The sequence below is a fragment of the Macaca nemestrina genome, chromosome 5, assembly GCF_043159975.1.
Source record: "Macaca nemestrina isolate mMacNem1 chromosome 5, mMacNem.hap1, whole genome shotgun sequence".
Taxonomy (NCBI): domain Eukaryota; kingdom Metazoa; phylum Chordata; class Mammalia; order Primates; family Cercopithecidae; genus Macaca; species Macaca nemestrina.
Genome location: NC_092129.1, coordinates 65447107 through 65471512, shown reverse-complemented (window position 1 = coordinate 65471512; position 24406 = coordinate 65447107). Strand labels below are relative to the sequence as shown.

Here is a 24406-nt window from a genome sequence, read left to right as displayed (position 1 = left end):
AACCTAATAATAAGAGAATGGAGTGGTGCATATATAAATGTTGTCAAATATTTGAAGATTTTTCATGTAGATAGGCAATAAAAAAAGCTGAAATGTATTATTTTAGGAACTTTAAATATTATTCCTTTTAGGGGAAGAACTGGATTAATTTACAAAACACATCGACAGAACACACTACTTACTAGATGAAAGGGAAGGCAGGTGCTGTGATCTGTAGGTGTGTGTACATTTCCCCCATCAAATTTGTAAGTTGAGATCCTAAACCCTGAAATAATGGTATTAAGAGGTGAGGCCTTTGGGAGGTGACTCAAGTCTGCATGCAGGGCATTAGTGTCCTTGTAAAAGACCCCCAGAGAGCTCATTCACCCCTTCCACTATGTGAGTACACAGTGAGAAGATGCCATGCACAAGGAAGCAGATCCTTGCCAGAAATTGATTCTGCTGGCATGCAGTTCTTGGACTTTCCAGCCTCTAGAAGTATGAAAGATAAATTTTTTTTGTTGTTTACAAGCCACTAGTCTATGGCATTTTGTTATAGCAGCCCAAACAGGCTAAGACAGAAAATGGATGCTTACAAGTGGCATTGCTGCTATAGTAACTACCTAAAAGTGCAGAAGCAGTTTTGGAACTGGGTAATAAAAGCTGGAAGAGTTTTGAGGTACATGCTAAAGAAAGCCTACACTGCCATGAATGGACCTTTAAAGACTGTTCTGGAAAGGGCCCAAAAAGGAAAGAGGAGAGGTATAGAGAAAGCCTCAATCTTCTTAGAAAATACGTAAGTGTCTGTGAATTGAATTCTGGTAGAAATATGGATAGTAAAGGCCATTTTGATGAGGTCTCACATGGAAATGAGGAACATGTTACTGGGCCATGGAGGAAAAGCCGCCCTTGTTAGGCAAAGACTTTAGCTGAATTTTCTGTGTTCCAGTGTTTTGCGGAAGGTAAAACTTGTGAGCGGTGAAATTGAATATTGGATTGAGGAAATTTCGAAGCAAAGTGTTGAAAGTGCGGCATGCCTTCTCTTGACTCCTTATAGTAAAGTGCTAGAAAAGAGAAATCGATTTGGACAATTCTCAGCCTACCCATATAGGGAAAAGTGAGAAAGCCTATTTGAAAGAGAACAAGGAAAATGTGAAAGCCACTTCCACACTTTCAGATATTTGTTACAGCCACACCCTATTTCTCCATACCAAAGTCTGTATTTGCTTGCTCGGGCTGCCATAACAAAATACCACAGGCTAGGTGGTTTCCATAGGAGAAATCTATTTTCTCACATTTCTGGAGACTGGAAGTCTGAGACTAGTCAGGATGGGTGCCAGCAGGGTTTGTTTCTTAGGAAGACTCTCCTTCCTGCCTGCCAACAGCTGCCTTCTCTGTGTGCTCACATAGCTTTTCCACTGTGTGTGTGCCTGGAGAGAGAGAAAGAGACAGAGAGAGAGAGAGAGAGAGAGAGAGGAAACTCTCTGGTGTCTCTCCTCACAAGTCACCAATCCTCTCAGATCTGTAACCCCCGCCTTATCACTCATTTCACCTTAATTGCCTTCTTAGAGGCCTTATCTCCAAATGCAGCCACACTGGCACGTCAGAATTTTAACCTATGAATTTGGTGGGCATACAAACATTCAGCTCATAACACACACAAGAAATTAGCAAAAAGTATTTGTTAATTAAGTGGATTAATGTAACTACAAACTATAAAAGGTCAAGAAAATGTCCTTTTGAAGTTTTTACATCTATGTGGGCTTATTTTAAAATTACTGTTCTTCAAAATGCTCCCATTTGGTGTTATTTTTAACCAGACACATCACAAAATATTTACTAACACGACGCATTTGTGAGGAAGAATGTTATATACTTACGTTTCTGTTGGAATTGTAAACGGAGTCATTCTATAATTCAAAAATGGACTTGAAATCTCAAGGAATTGTTCAGGCTTCTTTACTATTAACTCTAAAAAGTAGTAGTTAGAAAGTATGATGTATATTTAAAAAAGTCTTTCAAGATTGCATACAGAATTTAACATTTAATACAGTACTGGTTAGATTAACTATTTACTCAGCAGATTTCAACAGTGTGAAATAGGAATGTAAAACCATACATGAAGCTTTTATTGAAAGAGTTTATAGATCTTTCCAGTATTCAATTCCTTTTGTCTACTCTTCGATTTCTTTCCAGATTATGTGAAACAATTAAGTCTCAAGGGAGAAAGTGAGCAATGTCTTACAGAATTATTACTTGGCATTTGCTATTTCAAGTACAGGAATGAGTTTCTATAAAAGTATTTTACTAAAAGAAGTGTTCCCTTAGTTAACCTCTGTAACACAATTGCTTAGGATATAAGAAGGAAATGTGAACTACCATATGAATACGGCAGTGGAAGAACAAAAACTGTAGCAAAGTAATGATCATGAGGTGAAAAGAAAGCAGCAGGTCGGGAGAGGATTTGTGGATATTCCTAAAGAGTCTGAGGCTGATCTAGAAGAAAGAAATTCTCAATGAGTAAAGGACACAGCACGTGATTACCATGGTGAACAATGGAATTAAACATTAGGGGTGATTATTAGGGGAAAACAAAGGGACAGGGACATGGAATACATAAATTTTGTTTGACTGTTCTATGCCATTTTCTGTTAATTTTCAATTTAGAAAGACAATTATGTGAAGAGCCTCTAGGTAGGATACTGACATTACAGCATCCTACCAATTGTTAGATTTGTAACCCCAGTTTATAAAAGAGTATTTGCTTACATAGAATTACACAGCAATCAGTAGCAAAATCAGAAGTTACCTACATGTTCACTATTCTTCCTTTCATTCAACTATTCCTTGATGCCCTGAATGAATAACTGTTTTAAGAAATTATGTGAATTTAACCCAAATATAACATTTTAAAATAAAGGATTTTGTTTTCCTTTCAAGTGTCAAATGGATGCTGGTCTTTGGTTCAAGAAACAATAAAGGAGAAGATGGAAGGAAGGGAGGGAAGGAGAGAAGGAAGGAAGGAGGGACGGAGAGAGGAAGGAGGAAGGAAGGAAGGAATGAAAAAAACAAACCAAAGATTGGGAAGTTTTTGCACTTTGCTACAACAATTTTTCTATCACACTAATAACAATGTCATCACTCAAAGAACGACCTTGATATATGTGGTCAAGTCAGACATTAACCAAACTTTTTAGCTTTAAAGACATAAAATCCTTTAAAGACATAAAATTTGGGCATACAATTAAACATAGGCTTTAGATGAAATGTTGGGTGATTTTCCTTGACATACATCTTTCACCACAAATGAAACTGTTAGACTTTCATACATTAATTAGAAGGATTTGAAAATGATGTGATACATACCTTGAGCTTCATCTGTTATAACGGTTTCCTTTTTTTGACGAATGAGTTTCCAGGGAGGTACAGGAGGTGGTTTTGGTGGTGCTACCAGAGGACAAGACCTACTTCTGGTCACCAGCACAGGATGGCTACAGATGTGGGAAAGCCCATATTCTCTAAGTTTCTCAGCAGAATCTGCCTAAAAGATGGAAAGTAGATTGAAAAGCATTCTCCTCCATTTAAAGTAATACTTTTTCCAATATGAAAGCACTATCACCAACAGAGCAATATGGTGGTAATAAGAAAAAAATCACCCAATATCTCTACCTCTCTTAATATAAGCATTATTATCATTTGTATTTCTTTCCATCTTTTAAAGTTTCTGGAGCCCTGCTTCTTTATTTACAAAATGAGAGACTGGAACTAGAATACACTTTTCAGTTCTAAAAGCTTAAGATTGTGTGAGATTGCACAAAAAGCACATCAGTTAGTCCAAAATTAATCAGTCATTATTTTTACAGGTTAATGCTTTAACACTAGTGCTTAATATATATTTTTAAAAAACTAACCATTGCTACCTAATTTTTTTTAAGGCTCCTTTCTTGAATGTGTTCAGGTAAATAAAGTGGTAAGTGACTGTCTTGTCTACACTTTACCCTTCCTCCCCTAACAATGTGTTCCTCCACAGAAGATCCCCATGATTACACATGGCAGTGGAGGAATCCAGAGAAGTGCAGGGAGAAGAGGCTGTCCTTTGTCCTGCCAAATCAAGGAGCTGCCCAGGCAGATACTTCTCATATTCTAATGTTAGACCTCCTGAAGCCAGTCTGCTTTGGAATAATTCAGAATAATACCTGAGTTCTACTTAGAACTTACGTTACTGATTTATGGCTGAACCATGCCAAAGGAAATAAAAAAGTATGTGAATGTTAAAGTGATATATACTATAGCCAAATTCTGACACTCACAGCTTACTTTAACATTTAAAGTAAAATAAGATGAAATATTAACTACATTAAAGTCAATTTTGATCGATTTTGTCAATAACTATTTTTCTTCCTAGTTATGTTGTCTCAATGATTTCTATGCAATAGCCACAAACCAGATTGTAAATTTACAAAACAGACACTTAAATTAGAACCAGAAACCCACTTATCAGCCTATAGCAAATTATTACTTCAGCTGCAAACTGCCTTGCTCTCATGACTGTGCTGTAGAGCTCAATCTTCCCCGGGGTAGGAGACCCATGAGACAGGAGTGTCTTTGCAAGATCAGGATAATAATTTTAAGAAGGAGTTAATCAGTGCACTCGTGTGTCCAGCAGAATGGTTTAAAATATTGTAGACATTCAAAATACAGACAAAAGTGATGCAATAGTTTTTAAGTCACTGAAGTAATGGAGGAAACTGTCATTTTCTTTTTATCCCTTTTGTATATTTTAGGAAGCTACTAAAAAAATTCAGAAAACTCTGGAATTATGTCTTAGAGTGCCTTAAAAAACTTTTACATAGATGTTCTTAAATATAAACCTTTTTCTATAACTTGAACCCTGTCAATTTTTACGTTTTCATGAGTCAAGCCAATACCTGAAACTAATTCTTTCAATGGAAAGAAAATGCCTTGACATAGTAGTTATAAAAGGTGAATTACTGCAAAAGTTACATTTGAATAATATCCAAAATAGAAGTCAAATTCAAAGTAGTATTTAAAAGTTGAATAAGTTCCAGATATTTTACTAGTCATAATTTTTGGTCTACATGTGTTAATTTCTTCCTGCCATTGCAACAAATTTTAGTGTAACTCCCCGCCGCCTTTCTTTAAACTGTAGAGCATTAGAAAATAAAATGATTTAAAGTATTTGGAAATATAAAGAACTGGTCCAAATAACAAATTCCAGTATTAGCACCTATTTATAATTTGAATAATCTGCCAAAGTACTAACATTATTTTGGCACAAGGAATTTAAATACAACAATTCTACATACTTCATTTTATTTTTAGTGTACTACACAATACTTCAGATTCATGTAAAGTAATGCTATTAATAAGAGTTATGGTTTCATGCTGAGAAAGTTTGTTCAAGGATTTCAAAGTTCCTTAGGTTACAATTAGGGAAAGAGAGAGATTTACAATAGTGCCTGAAACACTGAGTTTTTCATAGGCACTCAATATACATATGCTGCATAATTCATGCGTAAGACTTAAATTAGAAGTTTCCTTTCCTAAGACCCTTTCACTCTTTTTATTTCAGCTCATTTCAAACATTCTAAAAGATGCAAGAGTTGGATTTGGACAGGTGAAGGAGGCTTTAGTAAAACTCCCAGATCTACATAAAACTAAAACCATTAGAATACCCAAGAGGAGAAAGAAGTTGGATAATGTAATTTATAACATCTTGCTCCTTCCTCAATTTTGTTCTTGATTTTCTTGTATTTTTTTTTACCACTTCTTTAAATAAATGTAAGTTCTTGACTTTATTTTACCTGCTGATCTTACTGTCTTTGAGGCTGTAACTTTTAGCAATGTACTCCATTTAACAAAATTTCATTAAGACAGAAATTGTTTCCTATAGGTATATTCTTAAGACATTGTATCTCTATTACATTCTCATATTTACCAGGGAAACCAGATCACCCTCACAGGATGCTAACCTAAAAGAATCAGCAGACAAGACAGGAAGATGGTGAACACTAGTCAGTTCATTACAGTCTTGGAAGTCACTTACTGTTCCAGACACTGGGTTAATTCCAGAACCTCTGGGCACCTTAAGCCTTAAACTTCCCCAAAGGGAGGATTTATAATAATCTTTATGCCTTGAACCTCACCCATGCCTCAAGCTGCCTTTAAGTCTTCTCCCCTTATAATTTCAATATCTAGTACTTCCTTGAACCCAGTGGAATCTTCTTCATCTCCAAACTTTCCAACATAAGATTCCCTCTGCTTTGAACACACTTTATCCCATTTACTTGCCTAACTTCTTTAAGGTCTCAGCTTAAACAGTTCTTCCTTAGGGACGACTTCCCTGGCTACCCATTAGAAAGGATGGAATGTTTCTGTTATGTCTTTCATTCATTTTTTTTCATTCATTTAACCGTCTTTTCACTTGGTTACTCCTCCAACAAATATTAATTCACCTACACCTACTACGTGGCAGGCACCTTGTGTGCCTTCTGTTCTAATTGTATTATTGCAGTTCACTCAATTGTATGCCTTCCTCATTAGGCTCTAAGCTTTGTGGGGAGGACCTTGTCAATCTTTCTTAGCACTGTATCTTCAAAACATAGCATATTGTTTACCATATAATAGCATATAATAGGTAATTCATAAAATCTGTTGAATCAATCAATGAATAAACAGATGTGAGTTTTTAGTCTTAGTTTTTAAAATTAAAAATGATCAGCTTTTAAATTTTAGTTTATCAGTATCACTACCAAAAGTTCAAAAGGATTATTTTGCACCCCATTCTTTTTATGGCGTGCAGAAAGCACAGGATAATATTTTATCTTCTGCTTACATTTTGTGGTTTTAAAGGGAGTTTGAGTACTTCTCATGACAGACATGAGACTATGGCACTCCATAAAGCATTGCTGGTATTCTTTTTTCTTTATTTCTTCTAAAAAAAAAAACAGTATACACGTGCAGAATGTGCAGGTTTGTTACGTAGGTATGTGTGCCACGGTGGTTTGCTGCCCCTATTGACCCATCCCTCCCCTCAACCCCATCCCACACCAGGCCCTGTTGTGTATTGTTCCCCTCTCTGTGTCCATGTGTTCCCGGTGTTCAACCCCCACTTATGAGTGAGAACATGTGGTGTTTGGTTTTCTGTTTCTGCATTAGTTCGCTGAGGATAATGGCTTCCGGCTTCATCCATGTCCTTGCAAAGGACATGATGTCATTCCTTTTTATGGCTGCATAGTATTCCATGGTGCATATGTACCATACTTTCTTTATTCAGTCTACCATTGATGGGGCATTAATGGTATTCTTCAGCAGTCCAACGAGTTAGAGCATTTACTTGCTAGCATATCTGAGACAGCACATAGGCCAGTAGCATGCAAAGAGGTTAAAAGAAAGGCAGGTGTGAGAAGGCCAGCCCTAATCTCAGCAAGAGTCCTGACTTGGGAGAGGCTTTAGAAGTACATTTAGATTGTTGAATGTTGCTAGTTTTTAGATTCAGTCCAAATTGCTGTTTCTGCTGTTTAACCATGTATAATGTTTTCTAACTTTGGATTAAAAATAGTGAAACTGCCATATTCAGGATGGCACCTTATCCTCTTACAATGTGAACACTATTGCATAGTAAATTTTTGCTGGAAAAATTATTTTTATCTAAAAAAGTGGAGAAGAAAGAATGAGAAGAAAGAGAAGGGGAAGAATGTTAGCAACATGCCCCCCATGCATAATCTAAAAGACAAATGTAATGCATATAGTAAAGAATAATAATCATTCAACTGGAATATTTATGTTTCAAGCTAATTTTTGTTCAAGTTTTTAAAACATAGCTCTTTCTAACTAACTAAATGAACATTCATGTGTAATCATATTGCTGCATCATGTAGTTGTATATTTTAATGCAGTGACTTCAGATTATGAAATCCTAGTAATAAAGTGTTAGATATCTAGAGTCCCCAAACAGAATTGGGATTCAAAAACCCCAAAAGCAGTAGGGCATTTGTTTAAATAAATTGTTAATCACTTGATGGACTTGGCCGTCACAAGGGAAGGAGAAAAGTTGTTTTTCTGTCCAAGAACAATAGATAGCTTAAAAATTATGAAAATACATAAATACTATGCAAGCACTAAATATACTGATTAAAATTTAGCATCATGAAAAAATGTTAACAATATCTTGTTAAGTGAAAAGCTGTTTCTAAATATAACATAAAGTGTGATTCCAGTAAAAAAGGTATACACATACAAACACAGAATACAGAAGAAAAATCAAAGTATACATGACAAAATGTTAATAGGGCCTATGCCTTACCATTTATACTATAAATATTTAATTGCATTTCCTTTCACTACATTTTCTAAATTTTCTACAATTTGTTAATTGTATTAAAAAATAGCATTTATTTTGTATTATTTTATGATACAAGAAAGGTCATAGCAGTATCTCTCCAGCCTGAGGAAGAATTCACTAATATCATCTTATTTTAAGAAAACATATGTGGCCTATTTATGGGAAGGTCATTAATTATTACCTAGGAATAATTTCTATGATTTTCACTGAAATACATAAATTCTGTATCTTTCTTTTCGCTTATAACAGAAGGATCTATAAAAATTAAATGTAACTCTATATTTTTTCTTGTCCTTTTTTATAATTAGCCAGAGCTATTGCAATCATCTAAGATAATTTTGGATATGTCAGATCCCTTAGGTCGAGTATCTAATTTTGAAGATAAGGAAACTTACATCCACAGATAGAATTTTAATTAAATTTTCACGTGCCTTCTACCACAGAAAGTAATCACCCATACACATGCGCGCACACACACGTGCACCCACACACACAAAATAAATAATACTGTTTCCTAAGCTTGAATCTTACCATCTTCTCTAATGAAAAGATCTTGTTTTCAAACAAATAGAGAGGTGTGAATGTCGCATATACGACCATATGAGAGGTCTGTATTGCAGAAGAACCTGTAAAACAAACATATATTATGTCATGAAAATCCTAGTCAAAATCGATCTGTCAGTCGCTCACTCCAGATTGTTCAATTGCCTTAATGAATTTATCTTTGGGCTGGTGAAAAATACATAAAGGATGCAAAATGAATTTAACAGATGTTAAATCTTAAAGATGTATCTATTTTACAGCCTGTCTCATTCATTTTAAGTTCACGTTATTACTATTTAATAATTTAAGACCTTATTATACCTCATGACCAAGAGTTATTACATAACTATACTCTAGTTATTAGTCAGTGCAACATAGAATGGTCCACAAATGAGAATGTTCAAAAGGAATTATTTTTAAGTTGAGGCATTTCTTTACTTTCATAGATAGAATCTTTATTCTGTGTTGAACTTACAGGAAGTCCAGGAGTTTCTATGTCACTGTCATTTCAAAAAGAAAGAAAACCTAAGTAAAATGAATTTTTCCATGAAGAAGTAAGGCATAAATAATTTAGCTTGAAGTGTTTAATGCAGGTGGAATTTACTTTTGAGCATTGCTTATTTGTTTGTTATGTTTTTCTTATCCCTGAAATTATTCTATTTGATTATTTTATTCAGTAATTTTTGGTCCTGCAAATATTTTGGACAAATAAATAGAAGTGAATTTATTTTAGCCTCTTTTTATTTTTAATTAAATTTTTTTTACAAATTTACATACTGAGATTTAACTATATTTGATACTATGTTTACAAAAGAATAATATCTTTAAGACCACAGAATATAAATTAGTTGTCAGCTCAGTATATCTCTAGAATGGAGATATGAAAACCTGCCAAACTTATAGAAACATACTTTTACATTTCAAAATTGAAATATTTACATTTCTCATACACCTTGCCAACACATATTGATTGCTTTTTCGCTACATTACTCATTTGCCTAAGCTACATTTTTTTGATGATGTTAGTTATCATCTAATGTCCACGCATGCTGTCTCCTCAACTAACTTTTAGGGTGTTTGTCTGCAGAGGCTTGGTTAATAATTTGGTTTACTCCTTGTGGAGTACAAGGTACACTGTATTGTGTGATAACTTGTATGAAATAATATGTTTTTAAATATGAATAATCATCTTAAGTTTAAGGATGCAGTAAAATAATTATTCCTTTTAAAAAGAATGAATGTTAATGAAAATACTTTTCATGCACTCCTATCATCAGATAAAACCATTTGAGATACCCACATTGACCAGAATGCCCTCTGCAGTGACCAGTAATTTACAGTCTAGTTACTTTTCTCACTGATCAATCTAATAGAAGCCCTCCAATAAGTCCTCTAATCAAAAGAAAGATTGTGAAATGTCTTTAGGTGTCAGCTGAGAGTTGAAGGCTAGTAATGGAGAGGAAGTTCCTGACAGTGATGACTGCTAAATATTAAAAATGGATAAAATTTTAAAAATCAGTTTTTTATCTATCTGCAGAACTTTCAAGGAAGAGGACAAGATTAAATGTACTTTTCAGGTTCAAGATTTAGCAGTTGACTCTCTACAGCTTAGGAAAGTATGAAGCATGAGAGGGGGAGGGAAGAAGAGTGAGGATTCTTCTCTGAGCCTGGCTACTGAGCAGGACTGGGCTTCTTTACAAAAGTCAGCTGAGTTTCCAGATGTTAAACATACATTCTGCATAATATTTGACCAAGTATCTGGGCACCCCATGGCTCCTTCAAGTTGATCCATTTCATTAACTCTTTTCTAAATCTTGTTTTAGAAATCATCAAGTGTAAAAGTATTTTGGTCCAAATTATATCCCACATTTGTACATTATGCATTAGAAATTTTGATGTCTTCCCTAAAATTCTCTAAAGTTTAATATTTAATGTGATCACATTAAGTACTTTGCCCTTGATCTTTAATAAGTCTTTTGAACTTTTATTTTCCTTATGATATTAAAAATAAAGTTTGTGATGTAAGCATTTTGAAAAAAGTTCTCATTTACTTTATACCATTATGTAATAAAATATATGGAAACTTGGGAATTCCAGGTGGGCTCTTGCAAAAAAATAACTTTAGAAACTTGAAGTAAAGAATGTGGTCTTGACATATTATAGAAATGATGTTGATGACAAAAAATAGTTCCTCCAAATTTTAAGATAATTACACATTTTACATGAGATTATAATATTTAATGTTGAAATTTAAAAAAATAACACCAGTGTTTAGTCAAGGGTGAAGTTTTAAATATTTAATAAGTGGTATGACATGGACACAGATTAATTAGACTAGAAACTGATTATAAATATTGGTATCACTATACTAGTGGTATTAGCTAAACATCAGTCTGTAAAATCTGGATAAGAATGTGCTATTAAATAGAGATTTTCAAACTATGTTTTATATATCTTATAAATGAGATTCAGGGGCCCAGGAACTCAGTGAACTATTATGTAAAACACTGCAGATTTGTGTGCACACTAACTGCTTTAGTCTGTTTTGTACTGCTAAAACAAAATATTTGAGACTGAGTAACTTATAAAGAACAGAAGTTTATTTCCCCACAGTTCTGGAGGCTGGGAAGCCCAAGATCAAGGTGCTGGCATCTGGTGAGGAACTTTTTGCTGTGCCATCCCATGGCCAAATAAGCATGTCATCTCATAGGCAAACTCACTGTTTTATAACAAACCCACACGAGGATACCTAACACACCCATGATAATGGCATTACTCCATTCCCTCTGTCCTCACGGCCTAATTACCTCTCATTAGCCCCACCTCCCAACACTGGGGAGCAAACAGTGAGCTGTTTAATCCCCAAACAGCATTGGGGATCAAAATTCTAGCACATGGACTTTAGAAGACACATTCAACCAAGAGTACGAAGAATTTGGAAAAACAGAGATGGTTCATAATTTTTATAAGATTTTCAAAGAAGTTTATTACCCAATAAAAGCTGTGAATTATTTGTAAAGTGTCTAAAGGGCCTTGGATAATTCCTATTTGTTCTATTATTTCTCTGTAAATATGTTGTGTGATTCTGCAGTATTAGAACACTCATAATGCTTTCTGGTTTTACTATATATGGATAAAAGTTCTTTTAGAAGATCTTAAAGGCAAATGTTTAAATCCAGGGGCTCTATAATTTCTTTCAGTGAACTATCAATGATACAAACCATGAAATGTCTTTATCTTTCCAGTTGGAGTAACTTTGCATTGAATTAGCACAGCTGCATATAAAATAAAGTCTAATAATTGAGAAAGAAATTTAAGAAAAAAATATACTCTTGAATAATGAGATAGAATTTTATACTCCAGTCTCTAAAACTGCCTTAAAATATTTTGTACATTAGTTATGAGCCTTATATGGCCTACAACTGCCATACTTATTATATTTTATTGCCTAAAAGAAGCTTTTGCTACATTTGTATGATTTCAATGTTTTATTTTACATGTGATAGAGCTCTTTTTGCCTTCTATAAGCATATTTCAGAAGATTGCAATAAAACATGTAAGATTACTTAAATACCACTTCTATCATTGATTTTATTTTATGTCAAATGTTTACTGTCTGAACTTATAACAATTTCAGCCTGAAATGTAGAGTCCCAGTGAGATGAACCCCAAATTACTGCAAGTCCTTAAGAAGTATTTGTTAAATATTATATATGATTTTTATTTTTATTTATATGATATGATATTTAGTCAATTTAGAATAGCTAACCTTCAGTAAATGCCTACTCTGTGCTAAGGCCTAAGTATTTTCTATGAGTCAGTTCACATAAACCCTATGAATAAATTCTATTTTTAACAGCTTTTTTTCAGGCAAGTAAATTGAGTTACAGATAGGTTAAGTAACATGTCAAGTACACAGTTAAGAAGTGTGAAGTATAAAGTAATCCCTGGTCTTTCTGGCAATTTTTTAGTGTCTATTTTTCTATGTGGCAATATGTAAAGAGGATAATGACTAGAGTGTCTTCCAGCCCACTTCCTACCAGAAAATATTTGCAGTTCCAATATTTGAAGCAAGGCTGAAAAGTAAAAGACTTTTATACCAAGCCCATAATTTCTTAGTTCAAGTTTTTAAAAAATACATATTAGTGGACTTCTAATCTATTTGTTTCATCAGTTCCACATGTCCATATTCTTTCTTGAGCATAATTCCCAAGGCTAATTTCTTTGCTGCTTTGCTTCATAGAGGCTACTTTGAAGATAGCTGCAACAAAGAGGTCACAGTCTTAACAATCTTTGACACAACCAGGTGTGTTGTTTAAGATTTACTGGACTGTATTAGGCCATACTTGTGTGACTACAAAGAAATACCTGAGACTGGATAATTTATAAAGAAAAGAGGTTTAATTGGCTCATGGTTCTGCAGGGTGTACAGGAAGCCTAGAGCTGGTATCTGTTTCTGGAGAGGCCTCAGGGAGCTTTTACTCATGGCAGAAGGCAAAAGGGGGAGTAGGTGTCTCACATGGTGAGAATGGGAGCAAGCAAGAGAGTAGGGGGAGATGCTACACAGTTTCAAACGACCAGATCTTGCAAGAACTCACTGTCATGAAGACAGCACCAAGCCTTGAGGGATCTGCCCTCAGGTCCCAAGCAACTCCCACCAGGCTCCACCTTCAGCACTGGGGATTACAATTCAACATGAGGTTTGGGCGAGGACAAATATCCAAAATACATCATGGAGCTTTGTTGTTTAATACTTAGGTGTGGCCATGGAACTGAACTGTCTTCAACAGAATGAGAACAGAAGTGATAAACAATACAGCTTGTTTTTACTTCAAACATCTTGCACCTGCAATCCTCCAAGCTCTTTTACTTCCCACTGGTATAGAGCTTCAGAATTCACATGCTAGAGTATAGGAGGCATAAAAAGGGAGGAGCATGGCTCTCTTCAACACCAGCCTTATCTCCAATTAATTGTGGTCAAGAAATAGCCTTTTTTTTTTCAATGTTGTATGTTCTGTGATCTCAAAAATTTCTCTCTCTTTTTTCCCCATTTATTTTGGAAAAACAGACAATTCTTCCCTGAACTCATTTCTTATTTGAAATATCTTGCTAACAGTAGATATTACAAATGAACACTGCCTAGAATAGTAGATTTTCAATCACTTATTTTAGAGACTCAGGTTCACTGAGTACATGGCTAACTTCTAAATTGTCACAGGTTCTGGTTTTACCAAATATTTCACTGTGTGAGGTAGATCCCCAGGTTTCCTCAAGTTTGAAATACTATTTCTTCACTGCCTTCTACTCTACTGTTAAGCAAACACCACATAATTTCACCTTGTTATTAGTACTCTACTTCTGGCAAGAGTTAGTTTATCATGAAGTAATTGTAGCTGCTATAGTGAACACACTAAAAAATATGACTTAAACATGATATAGTTTCTTTTCGTTCATATAAAGTACAAAATGAACCTTCTTGACCAGCAAGCAGATCTCCAGGTAGTGATTCACATACTCCTGCTCTGTCCCTCCTTGTGGCTTTGCCATCTTTAATACTGTGCTCTCAACAGCAGTGAGCTAACAGAAGGGGAATTGCAATTGAGAACATGGTATAGGTCAGTCTACAGCTCGTATGTATCACTTTGCTTCATGTCCTGTGGGCTAGAAATTAGAAGGCCACATCTCATTTAAAAGAGGCTGGGAAAATGTAGCACAACTGTGTTCCTAGGAAGAGGAGGAAATTGTGAAAAGCTAGCAGTATTTCTCATAGTCAGAAAATATCCAACTTACTATTCCACTGAGTCATATTCTAATGGTATTGATTTTTGCTTTTTTGAAACAATTTTTTTAAAGTTACTATGATACTGAACTCTATTACTATATTACTACACAAATTCTAACTTACCCTGTAGTTAATAAGTTACTGGCAAAACTCAAATCTCTAATATTTCTGGTAATCATTTTTTCTCAAATATTGGAAGGGTCTGATTACTCATTCTTACAAAACTTCGGTATTTGTAATTAATGTCATCATTTGTATCAAATTTCTTTATAAGTTACATTTTAAATTTAGCTATTTAGAGAATAAAAGTTTTCAATAAGTTTTACAGTTTAAAATATTAACATTCATAGATATTGAGAGGAGAGATAACAGAGTAGTTGTGTGAACTCTGGAGTAAGACTGTGTAGGTTCATAAACCCACTTTACACTTTGTAATTTTGAGTTCCTCCAAGAGAGCAGAATCAGTGCCAAAGAACTTCCCCTCTATACCAGGAAAAAGGTCTTAACAGGACTTTCTCAGCCGAATTTTAGAATTGGGAATGATCAGTGACTACAATGTGTCCCCTGCTATTTTGTTTTATGAGTGGAGTTTATATTGCAGTTACTGTGTTCCTCTTCATATGGGAAGGTTTTTAAATTTAGGAAATTTAGGTTTTTAAAAAGTTTATTATCAGAATTTTATTTGTGAATTTTCTATATATATTACCTTAATTCAATAAAACTGATTTTAGGAAGCAATATTTGAGTGCATGTATAATTTTCAAATAGGACTTTAAGAGCTTTCAAACTTCTGTTCAGAATTTGTGACTTATATAGTTTTCTGTCATTTCATTCTCTGCATCATCTGCTGAGTTTGTAATCATCATTGGTCAGATTGGTCGTTAGCCCAAATTGGAAAGATATTAATGACAACATTACATGAGAGATGGGAGTGGATACATATGGGTAATCTGTAAGCATGTGTGTGCATGTACATGACTTGGAGATCCTGGATATTTTAACGAGATGCAATTACTGGATAATAATTTGGATTGGGACTCTTGGTAAGTATTGAACATACATGTGAGAAGAAGAGTGAAATGGGTATCTGGTGATCAGGAAAGTGAAATGTGGTGAAGACTGATCATTGTTCACCAAATGGTTTCCTCTTTCTCCTGAAATGATCGATCTTTAGCACATTCCACATTCCATATTTTCCAACTCCTCTTAAAGTCAGGTGTGGCCATTGGACTGAATTATCTTCAATAGAATGAGACCAGAGTGATATACAATGCAGCTTTTTTGATTTCAGACACCTTGCTCCTGCAATCCTCAAAGCTCTTTTTCTTCTCACTGGTATAGAACTTTAGAATGCTAGAGGTATAAAAGGCATAAAATGGAAGGAGCATGGGTCTCTTCAATACCATCTAGAAAATAACTTCCTGCCAAGGATTAACACTAGTCTTTTTATTTTAATTGAGAAAGAAATATATATGACATCAGAGTCATTTGTTAGGCATGCCAGCTAGTGTACCTAAATGAATACACTTATTTTGGAAATAAGAAAATGAATTCTTAATTGTCAAGTCATTATTAGGGTATGCATTGGATAATATTAGATGACATATAAATATATACATAAATCTCTACATGTCTTCTGCCATTATAAAACTATATCTCCTATGGCATTTAAAACTGTGAGTGCCATTTTATTTTAATGACCACTGTGATAAATATGCTACTTTGAAAAAATTAATAAAACAGGGGTTCTTTATATTAAATTTTAAGTGACTTACCAGAATTAATTATAACACATCTAATATCAAATCAAACATAAAGAATAAAGGCCGTGCGTGGTGGCACATGCCTATAGTCCCAGCACTTTGGGAGGCCAAGGTGGGTGGATCACTTGAGGTCAAGAGTTTGAGACCAGCCTAGTCAACATGGTGAAGCTCCATCTGTACTAAAAATACAAGAATTAGCCGGGTGTAATGGCATGCACGTGCAGTCCCAGCTACTTGGGAGGCTGAGGCACGAGAATCGCTTGAACCTGGGAGATGGAAGTTGCAGTGAGCTGAGATTGCACCACTGCACTCCAGCCTGGGTGACACAGCAAGACTCTGTGTCAAATGAATAAATAAATAAACAAATAAACAAACAAACAATATAAATGTCATGTTATTTTTTCCATATGAGTTTGAATTGTAACTCAGTTGTCTCTTGAATGCTTACTGTCTATCAATTATCTCCTTTACAAGTGAAACCAAAGCAGCTGATTGCAGGAAATGAATTGTAACACCATCAGAAATGCACTTAGATTTAACTCTGTGGGAGAAGGAAGTTCACATGGCCACCCTCTTATTTATGACAGACAAAATACTCCTATAGAGTTCATTCTAATACCGTACCTTTAGCACAGTCAAGAATTAATAAAGGCTTTTGCAGTAAGTATGCTAAAATGTAACTCTTCCAACAAGTGCTAAGCACTTTACCTGGATTCAACACTTGATTCTCACAAGGACCCTCACCAAAACAATGATGCTGATTTATAGAGATCCTGAGTTTAAAGAGGCTCTATCACTTGCCTGATACTTATACACTCAGTGTTGAAGCAGATATTGAACTCAAGCAGCTTGACTCCACAGTCCAAACTGAACCACATTCTATGTGTTGGGATGACCCTAACTGTAAGTTCAGCAGGAGAAAGGAGGCATCATTACTTTTATTTTCACAAAGGAAGAACTCAGGGAAAGTTTTTAGCCATTTTCACAAAGATGAAGAACCATCAGTAAGTCTGCTAATGTAATGTTTCTTACTGTCAAAAAATATTGCTTAAAACATCAATATAAGAAAATGATTTTTAATGTAGAATTAAAAATACAATAGTGACTTTTTTCTATCCACATCACTAGGCAGGTTTCAGTAAAAGTAAAAAGCCATAATTATTAAAATGTCCTCATACAAATCATCACAGTATATTAAGAAAAAATATAAAAATTTATTAATAAAGCACACTACTAGGTGTGAAAACATGTATTTTGAGTAGCTAAGGAAAGACGAGGTGAAAATGATAACCTGCACTCTGGAAGCACCAAGATAGATGAGTCAAAGCTGAGACTATAAAGCCTCAAAAGAGACACTCTAGTCTTCCTCCTGAATGGGTTGAGGTATCATTTTTTGTAGCATGTTTTCTTTCAACCTGATACAATTTGTTTAAAGGCTTCTATACCTAGACTGTTTTAGCTGGTACAGAGGACAAAAGTGCGGTAGCCCAGGGGTCTTTAGAGATAATTCGTAAGTCCAAATTGGAAAGATATTAATTAAACGAAAAACCTCCAATGTGATTTTAAGTGATAGAGAAACCCAAGCATTTTCACAAAAATACTTGACCTTTATACAATGAGGCTATTATAAATAGATCTTGTACATCCACTCATTCACAATGTGATACACGAAAAAGTGTGGTTGTCGGTATCGTGATATAAACAATGACTTCTACAGTCTCCAGCCTCACAGTTATTTTCTAAAACACAGTAAAAGATCTGGAGGCCCATTGTGAGCAAGGAGCCAGATGTAGACTTTTTTTTCATTTGGTGGCTGGCATCTAACCACTCAAACAAGTAACTTTGAATTTACTTAATTTGGATGATAAATTTAACCTGAGTATTTTTTAGAGCAATACCTGAAAGCGACAGCAGAAGCCTCTCCCATATGTGGATACTTCTTCTGTGACAATTGCACTCCAATTTGGACAAGCAGGCTTCTGTCTCATTGGTAGGACTTTGGCCCAACATACCTACCCATCAGAGAACCCAGCATTTATGGCCACCTTGAATAAGTTTATTTAGTTATTTCAAAAGAAAAAATGTATTTCTATGTTTCAAGGTTTTCCAGCATTTTAAGAAACAACTAAATTAGTTATTATTCTAAGAAATTAGGAGCTTACAATCTGATAGGGACTGCACAGAGTACTGTACTTCTGATGAGGGTCTTGAACCATGAAGTGAGAATTTGAATTTTTCTTTTTCTCCATCTTTACTTCTCTTCTTTCCAATGTCTCTTGCATCTGCTTTCTCTAACATACGAAAAAAATCACAATAAATATTTTAACTAGACAACCTCAAACTATATTTCTTATTCAGTCGTTGTCTTAAAGAAAAAAGGCCAAAATAATAGTATTATTTAAATGTAAAACTATAGCCGTAATTTCTCTAAAACACGATCCCTCTAATTAGAAACACCACAATAAAGCCAGGGAGAACTTTGAAAACTGGATATATTATGAAATAAATGCAGCATTGCCTTTTATCTACTGCATATAATTTTGTTTCATGAAGACAATTATTTGAATATATTTTATTCATATAAGATTATGGTATTAAGGTAATTTTCTCATTTTAAAAATAAAAACAAAACACAACAAAGCCTGTACTGAAAGTTAAGTCCTAAATGTAGAGCCCTCTCAGATTTTCCTTATTTGGGTCCTCCACTTACAGGAAACACAGTTTTGTGATTCCAAAATATTTTATTGTGGAGCCCAGACTCCAACCAAAGTCCCAAGCCAGCATCTTATTGCCTACATGGCTTGGGTAATAAAACTCTTGTATCCAGAACTATTCCCACCATTTGAATGCTCATTCATATACTCAATCTATAAAACATATTCTTCTTCAACTTAAAATACTTTTCTCAAAGATTTTTTAAATTCCCTAACAAATCTCTCTCAATTCAGAGACAGAAATTATAGATTTCTGTCATTTCATTTTTTTTTTAGAGGTAAGGATTTTATTTTTTATTTTATTATTATTGTTATTATTATTATTATACTTTAAGTTCTAGGGTACATGTGCATAACATGCAGGTTTGTTACATATGTATACTTGTGCCATGTTGGTGTGTTGCACCCATCAACTCATCAGCATCCATCAACTCGTCATTTACATCAGGTATAACTCCCAGTGAAATCCCTCCCCCCCCCCCCCATGATAGGCCCCAGTGTGTGATGTTCCCCTTCCCGAGTCCAAGTGATCTCATTGTTCAGTTCCCACCTATGAGTGAGAACATGCGGTGTTTGGTTTTCTGTTCTTGCGATAGTTTGCTGAGAATGATGGTTTCCAGCTGCATCCATGTCCCTACAAAGGACACAAACTCATCCTTTTTTATGGCTGCATAGTATTCCATGGTGTATATTTGCCACATTTTCTTAATCCAGTCTGTCACTGATGGACATTTGGGTTGATTCCAAGTCTTTGCTATTGTGAATAGTGCCGCAATAAACATACGTGTGCATGTGTCTTTATAGCAGCATGATTTATAATCCTTTGGGTATATACCCAGTAATGGGATGGCTGGGTCATATGGTACTTCTAGTTCTAGATCCTTGAGGAATCGCCATACTGTTTTCCATAATGGTTGAACTAGTTTACAGTCCCACCAGTAGTGTAAAGGTGTTCCTATTTCTCTACATCCTCTCCAGCACCTGTTGTTTCCTGACTTTTTAATGATTGCCATTCTAACTGGCGTGAGATGGTATCTCATTGTGCTTTTGATTTGCATTTCTCTGATGGCCAGTGATGATGAGCATTTTTTCATGTGTCTGTTGGCTGTATGAATGTCTTCTTTTGAGAAATGTCTGTTCATATCCTTTGCCCACTTTTTGATGGGGTTGTTTGTTTTTTGCTTGTAAATTTGTGTGAGTTCTTTGTAGGTTCTGGATATTTAGCCCTTTGTCAGATGGGTAGATTGTAAAAATTTTCTCCCATTCTGTAAGTTGCCTGTTCACTCTGATGGTAGTTTCTTTTGCTGTGCAGAAGCTCTTTAGTTTAATTAGATCCCATTTGTCAATTTTGGCTTTTGTTGCCATTGCTTTTGGTGTTTTAAACATGAAGTCCTTGCCCATGCCTATGTCCTGAATGGTATTACCTAGGTTTTCCTCTAGGGTTTTTATGGTATTAGGTCACACATTTAAGTCTCTAATCCATCTTGAATTAATTTTCGTATAAGGCGTAAGGAAAGGATCCAGTTTCAGCTTTCTACTTATGGCTAGCCAATTTTCCCAGCACCATTTATTAAATAGGGAATCCTTTCCCCATTTCTTGTTTTTCTCATGTTTGTCAAAGATCAGATGGCTGTAGATGTGTGGTATTATTTCTGAGGACTCTGTTCTGTTCCATTGGTCTATATGTCTGTTTTGGTACCAGTACCATGCTGTTTTGGTTACTGTAGCCTTGTAGTATAGTTTGAAGTCAGGTAGCGTGATGCCTCCAGCTTTGTTCTTTTGACTTAGGATTGTCTTGGAGATGCGGGCTCTTTTTTGGTTCCACATGAACTTTAAAGCAGTTTTTTCCAATTCTGTGAAGAAACTCATTGGTAGCTTGATGGGGATGGCATTGAATCTTTAAATTACCTTGGGCAGTATGGCCATTTTCACAATATTGATTCTTCCTATCCATGAACATGGAATGTTCTTCCATTTGTTCGTGTCCTCTTTTATTTCACTGAGCAGTGGTTTGTAGTTCTCCTTGAAGAGGTCCTTTACATCCCTTGTTACTTGGATTCCTAGGTATTTTATTCTTTTTGAAGCAATTGTGAATGGAAGTTCATTCATGATTTGGCTCTCTGTTTGTCTGTTACTGGTGTATACGAATGCTTGTGATTTTTGCACATTAATTTTCTATCCTTAGACTTTGCCGAAGTTTCTTATCAGCTTAAGGAGATTTTGGGCTGAGACAATGGGGTTTTCTAAATATACAATCATGTCATCTGCAAACAGGGACAATTGGACTTCTTGTTTTCCAAACTGAATGCCCTCTATTTCTTTCTCTTGCCTGATTGCCCTAGCCAGAACTTCCAACACTATGTTGAAAAGGAGTGGTGAGAGAGGGCATCCCTGTCTTGTGCCAGTTTTCAAAGGGAATTTTTCCAGTTTTTGCCCATTCGGTATGATATTGGCTGTGGGTTTGTCATAAATAGCTCTTATGATTTTGAGATACGTTCCATCAATACCGAATTTATTGAGCGTTTTTAGCATGAAGGGTTGTTGAATTTTGTCAAAGGCCTTTTCTGCATCTATTGAGATAATCATGAGGTTTTTGTCTTTGGTTCTGTTTATATGCTGGATTACGTTTATTGATTTGCGTATGTTGAACCAGCCTTGCATTCCAGGGATGAAGCCCACTTGATCATGGTGGATAAGCTTTTTGATGTGCTGCTGGATCCAGTTTGCCAGTATTTTATTGAGGAATTTTTTTTTTTTTTTTTTTTTTTTTGAGACGGAGTCTCGCTCTGTAGCCCAGGCTGGAGTGCAGTGGCCGGATCTCAGCTCACTGCAAGCTCCGCCTCCTGGGTTCACGCCATTCTCCGGCCTCAGCCTCCCGAGTAGCTGGGACTACAGGCGCTGCCACCTCGCCCGGCTATTTTTTTTTTTGTATTTCTTAGTAGAGACGGGGTTTCACCGTGTTAGCCAGGATGGTCTCGATCTCCTGACCTCGTGATCTGCCCATCTCGGCCTCCCAAAGTGCTGGGATTACAGGCTTGAGCCACCGCGCCCGGCCTATTGAGGATTTTTGCATCGATGTTCATCAGAAATATTGGTCTAAAATTCTCTTTTTTTGTTGTGTCTCTTCCAGGCTTTGGTATCAGGATGATGTTGGCCTCATAAAATGAGTTAGGGAGGATTCCCTCTTTTTCTATTGATTGGAATAGTTTCAGAAGGAATGGTACCAACTCCTCCTTGTACCTCTGGTAGAATTCAGCTGTGAATCCATCTGGTCCTGGACTTTTTTTGGTTGGTTGGCCTGGCTATTAATTATTGCCTCAATTTCAGAGCCTGCTATTGGTCTATTCAGGGATTCAACTTCTTCCTGGTTTAGTCTTGGGAGAGTGTAAGTGTCCAGGAAATTATCCATTTCTTCTAGATTTTCTAGTTTATTTGTGTAGAGGTGTTTATAGCATTCTCTGATGGTAGTTTGTATTTCTGTGGGGTCGGTGGTGATATCCCCTTTATCATTTTTTATTGCATCTGTTTGATTCTTCTCTCTTTTCTTCTTTATTAGTCTTGCTAGTGGTCTATCAATTTTGTGGATCTTTTCAAAAAACCAACTCCTGGATTCATTGATTTTTTGGAGAGTTTTTTGTGTCTCTATCTCCTTCAGTTCTGCTCTGATCTTAGTTATTTCTAGCCTTCTGCTAGCTTTCGAATATGTTTGCTCTTGCTTCTCTAGTTCTTTTAATTGTGATGTTAGAGTGTCAATTTTAGATCTTTCCTGCTTTCTCTTGTGGGCATTTAGTGCTATAAATTTCCCTCTACACACTGCTTTAAATGTGTCCCAGAGATTCTGGTATGTTGTATCTTTGTTCTTATTGGTTTCAAAGAACATCATTATTTCTGCCTTCATTTCGTTATGTACCCAGTAGTCATTCAGGAGCAGGTTATTCAGTTTCCATGTAGTTGAGCGGTTTTGATTGAGTTTCTTAGTCCTGAGTTCTAGTTTGATTGCACTGTGGTCTGAGAGACAGTTTCTTACAATTTCTGTTCTTGTACATTTGCTGAGGAGTGCTTTACTTCCAATTATGTGGTCAATTTTGGAATAAGTGTGATGTGGTGCTGAGAAGAATGTATATTCTGTTGATTTGGGGTGGAGAGTTCTGTAGATGTCTGTTAGGTCTGCTTGCTGCAGAGATCAGTTCATTTCCTGGATATCCTTGTTAACTATCTGTCTCGTTGATCTGTCTAATGTTGACAGTGGGGTGTTGAAGTCTCCCATTATTATTGTATGGGAGTCTAAGTCTCTTTGTTAGTCTCTAAGGACTTGTTTTATGAATCTGGGTGCTCCTGTATTGGGTGCATATATATTTAGGATAGTTAGCGCTCCCTGCTGAATTGATCCCTTTACCATTATGTAATGGCCTTGTCTCTTTTGATCTTTGATGGTTTAAAGTCTGTTTTATCAGAGACTAGTATTGCAACCCCTGCTTTTTTTTGTTCTCCATTTGCTTGGTAGATCTTCCTCCATCCCTTTATTTTGAGCCTATGTATGTCTCTGCATGTGAGATGGGTCTCCTGAATACAGCAGACTGATGAGTCTTGACTCTTTATCCAGTTGGCCAGTCTGTGTCTTTTAATTGGAGCATTTAGTCCATTTACATTTAAGGTTAATATTGTTATGTGTGAACTTGATCCTGCCATTATGATATTAACTGGTTATTTTGCTCGTTAGTTGATGCAGTTTCTTCCTAGCATCAATGGTCTTTACATTTTGGCATGTTTTTGCAGTGACTGGTAACAGTTGTTCCTTTCCAAGTTTAGTGCTTCATTCTGGGTCTCTTGTAAGGCAGGCCTAGTGGTGACAAAATCTCTAAGCATTTGCTTATCTGTAAAGGATTTTATTTCTCCTTCACTTATGAAACTTAGTTTGGCTGGATATGAAATTCTGGGCTTAAAATTCTTTTCTTTAAGAATGTTGAATATTGGCGCCCACTCTTTTCTGGCTTGTAGAGTTTCTGCCGAGAGATCTGCTGTTAGTCTGATGGGCTTCCCTTTGTGAGTAACCCAACCTTTCTCTCTGGCTGCCCTTAAGATTTTTTCCTTCATTTCAACTTTGGTGAATCTGGCAATTATGTGTCTTGGAGTTGCTCTTCTCGAGGAGTATCTTTGTGGCATTCTCTGTATTTCCTGAATTTGAATGTTGGCCTGCCCTACTAGGTTGGGGAAGTTCTCCTGGATGATATCCTGAAGAGTGTTTTCCAACTTGGTTCCA

At 35.6% G+C, this 24406-nt stretch overlaps 1 protein-coding gene across 4 annotated transcripts in view; it reads right to left on the bottom strand.

Moving 5' to 3' along the window:
* Positions 1 to 24406, bottom strand: part of LOC105488986 (androglobin) — a 234652-nt gene that overhangs the window by 127353 nt on the left and 82893 nt on the right. For all 4 annotated transcript variants that reach the window (XM_011753533.3, XM_011753534.3, XM_011753535.3 and 1 more), the window contains exons 9-12: positions 18595 to 18723; positions 8876 to 8970; positions 3346 to 3520; positions 1860 to 1950 (exon numbers count right to left, since the gene is read on the bottom strand). In XM_011753533.3, the coding sequence (XP_011751835.2) occupies positions 1860 to 1950; positions 3346 to 3520; positions 8876 to 8970; positions 18595 to 18723 (490 nt within the window). The remainder of the gene's footprint in view (positions 1 to 1859; positions 1951 to 3345; positions 3521 to 8875; positions 8971 to 18594; positions 18724 to 24406) is intronic.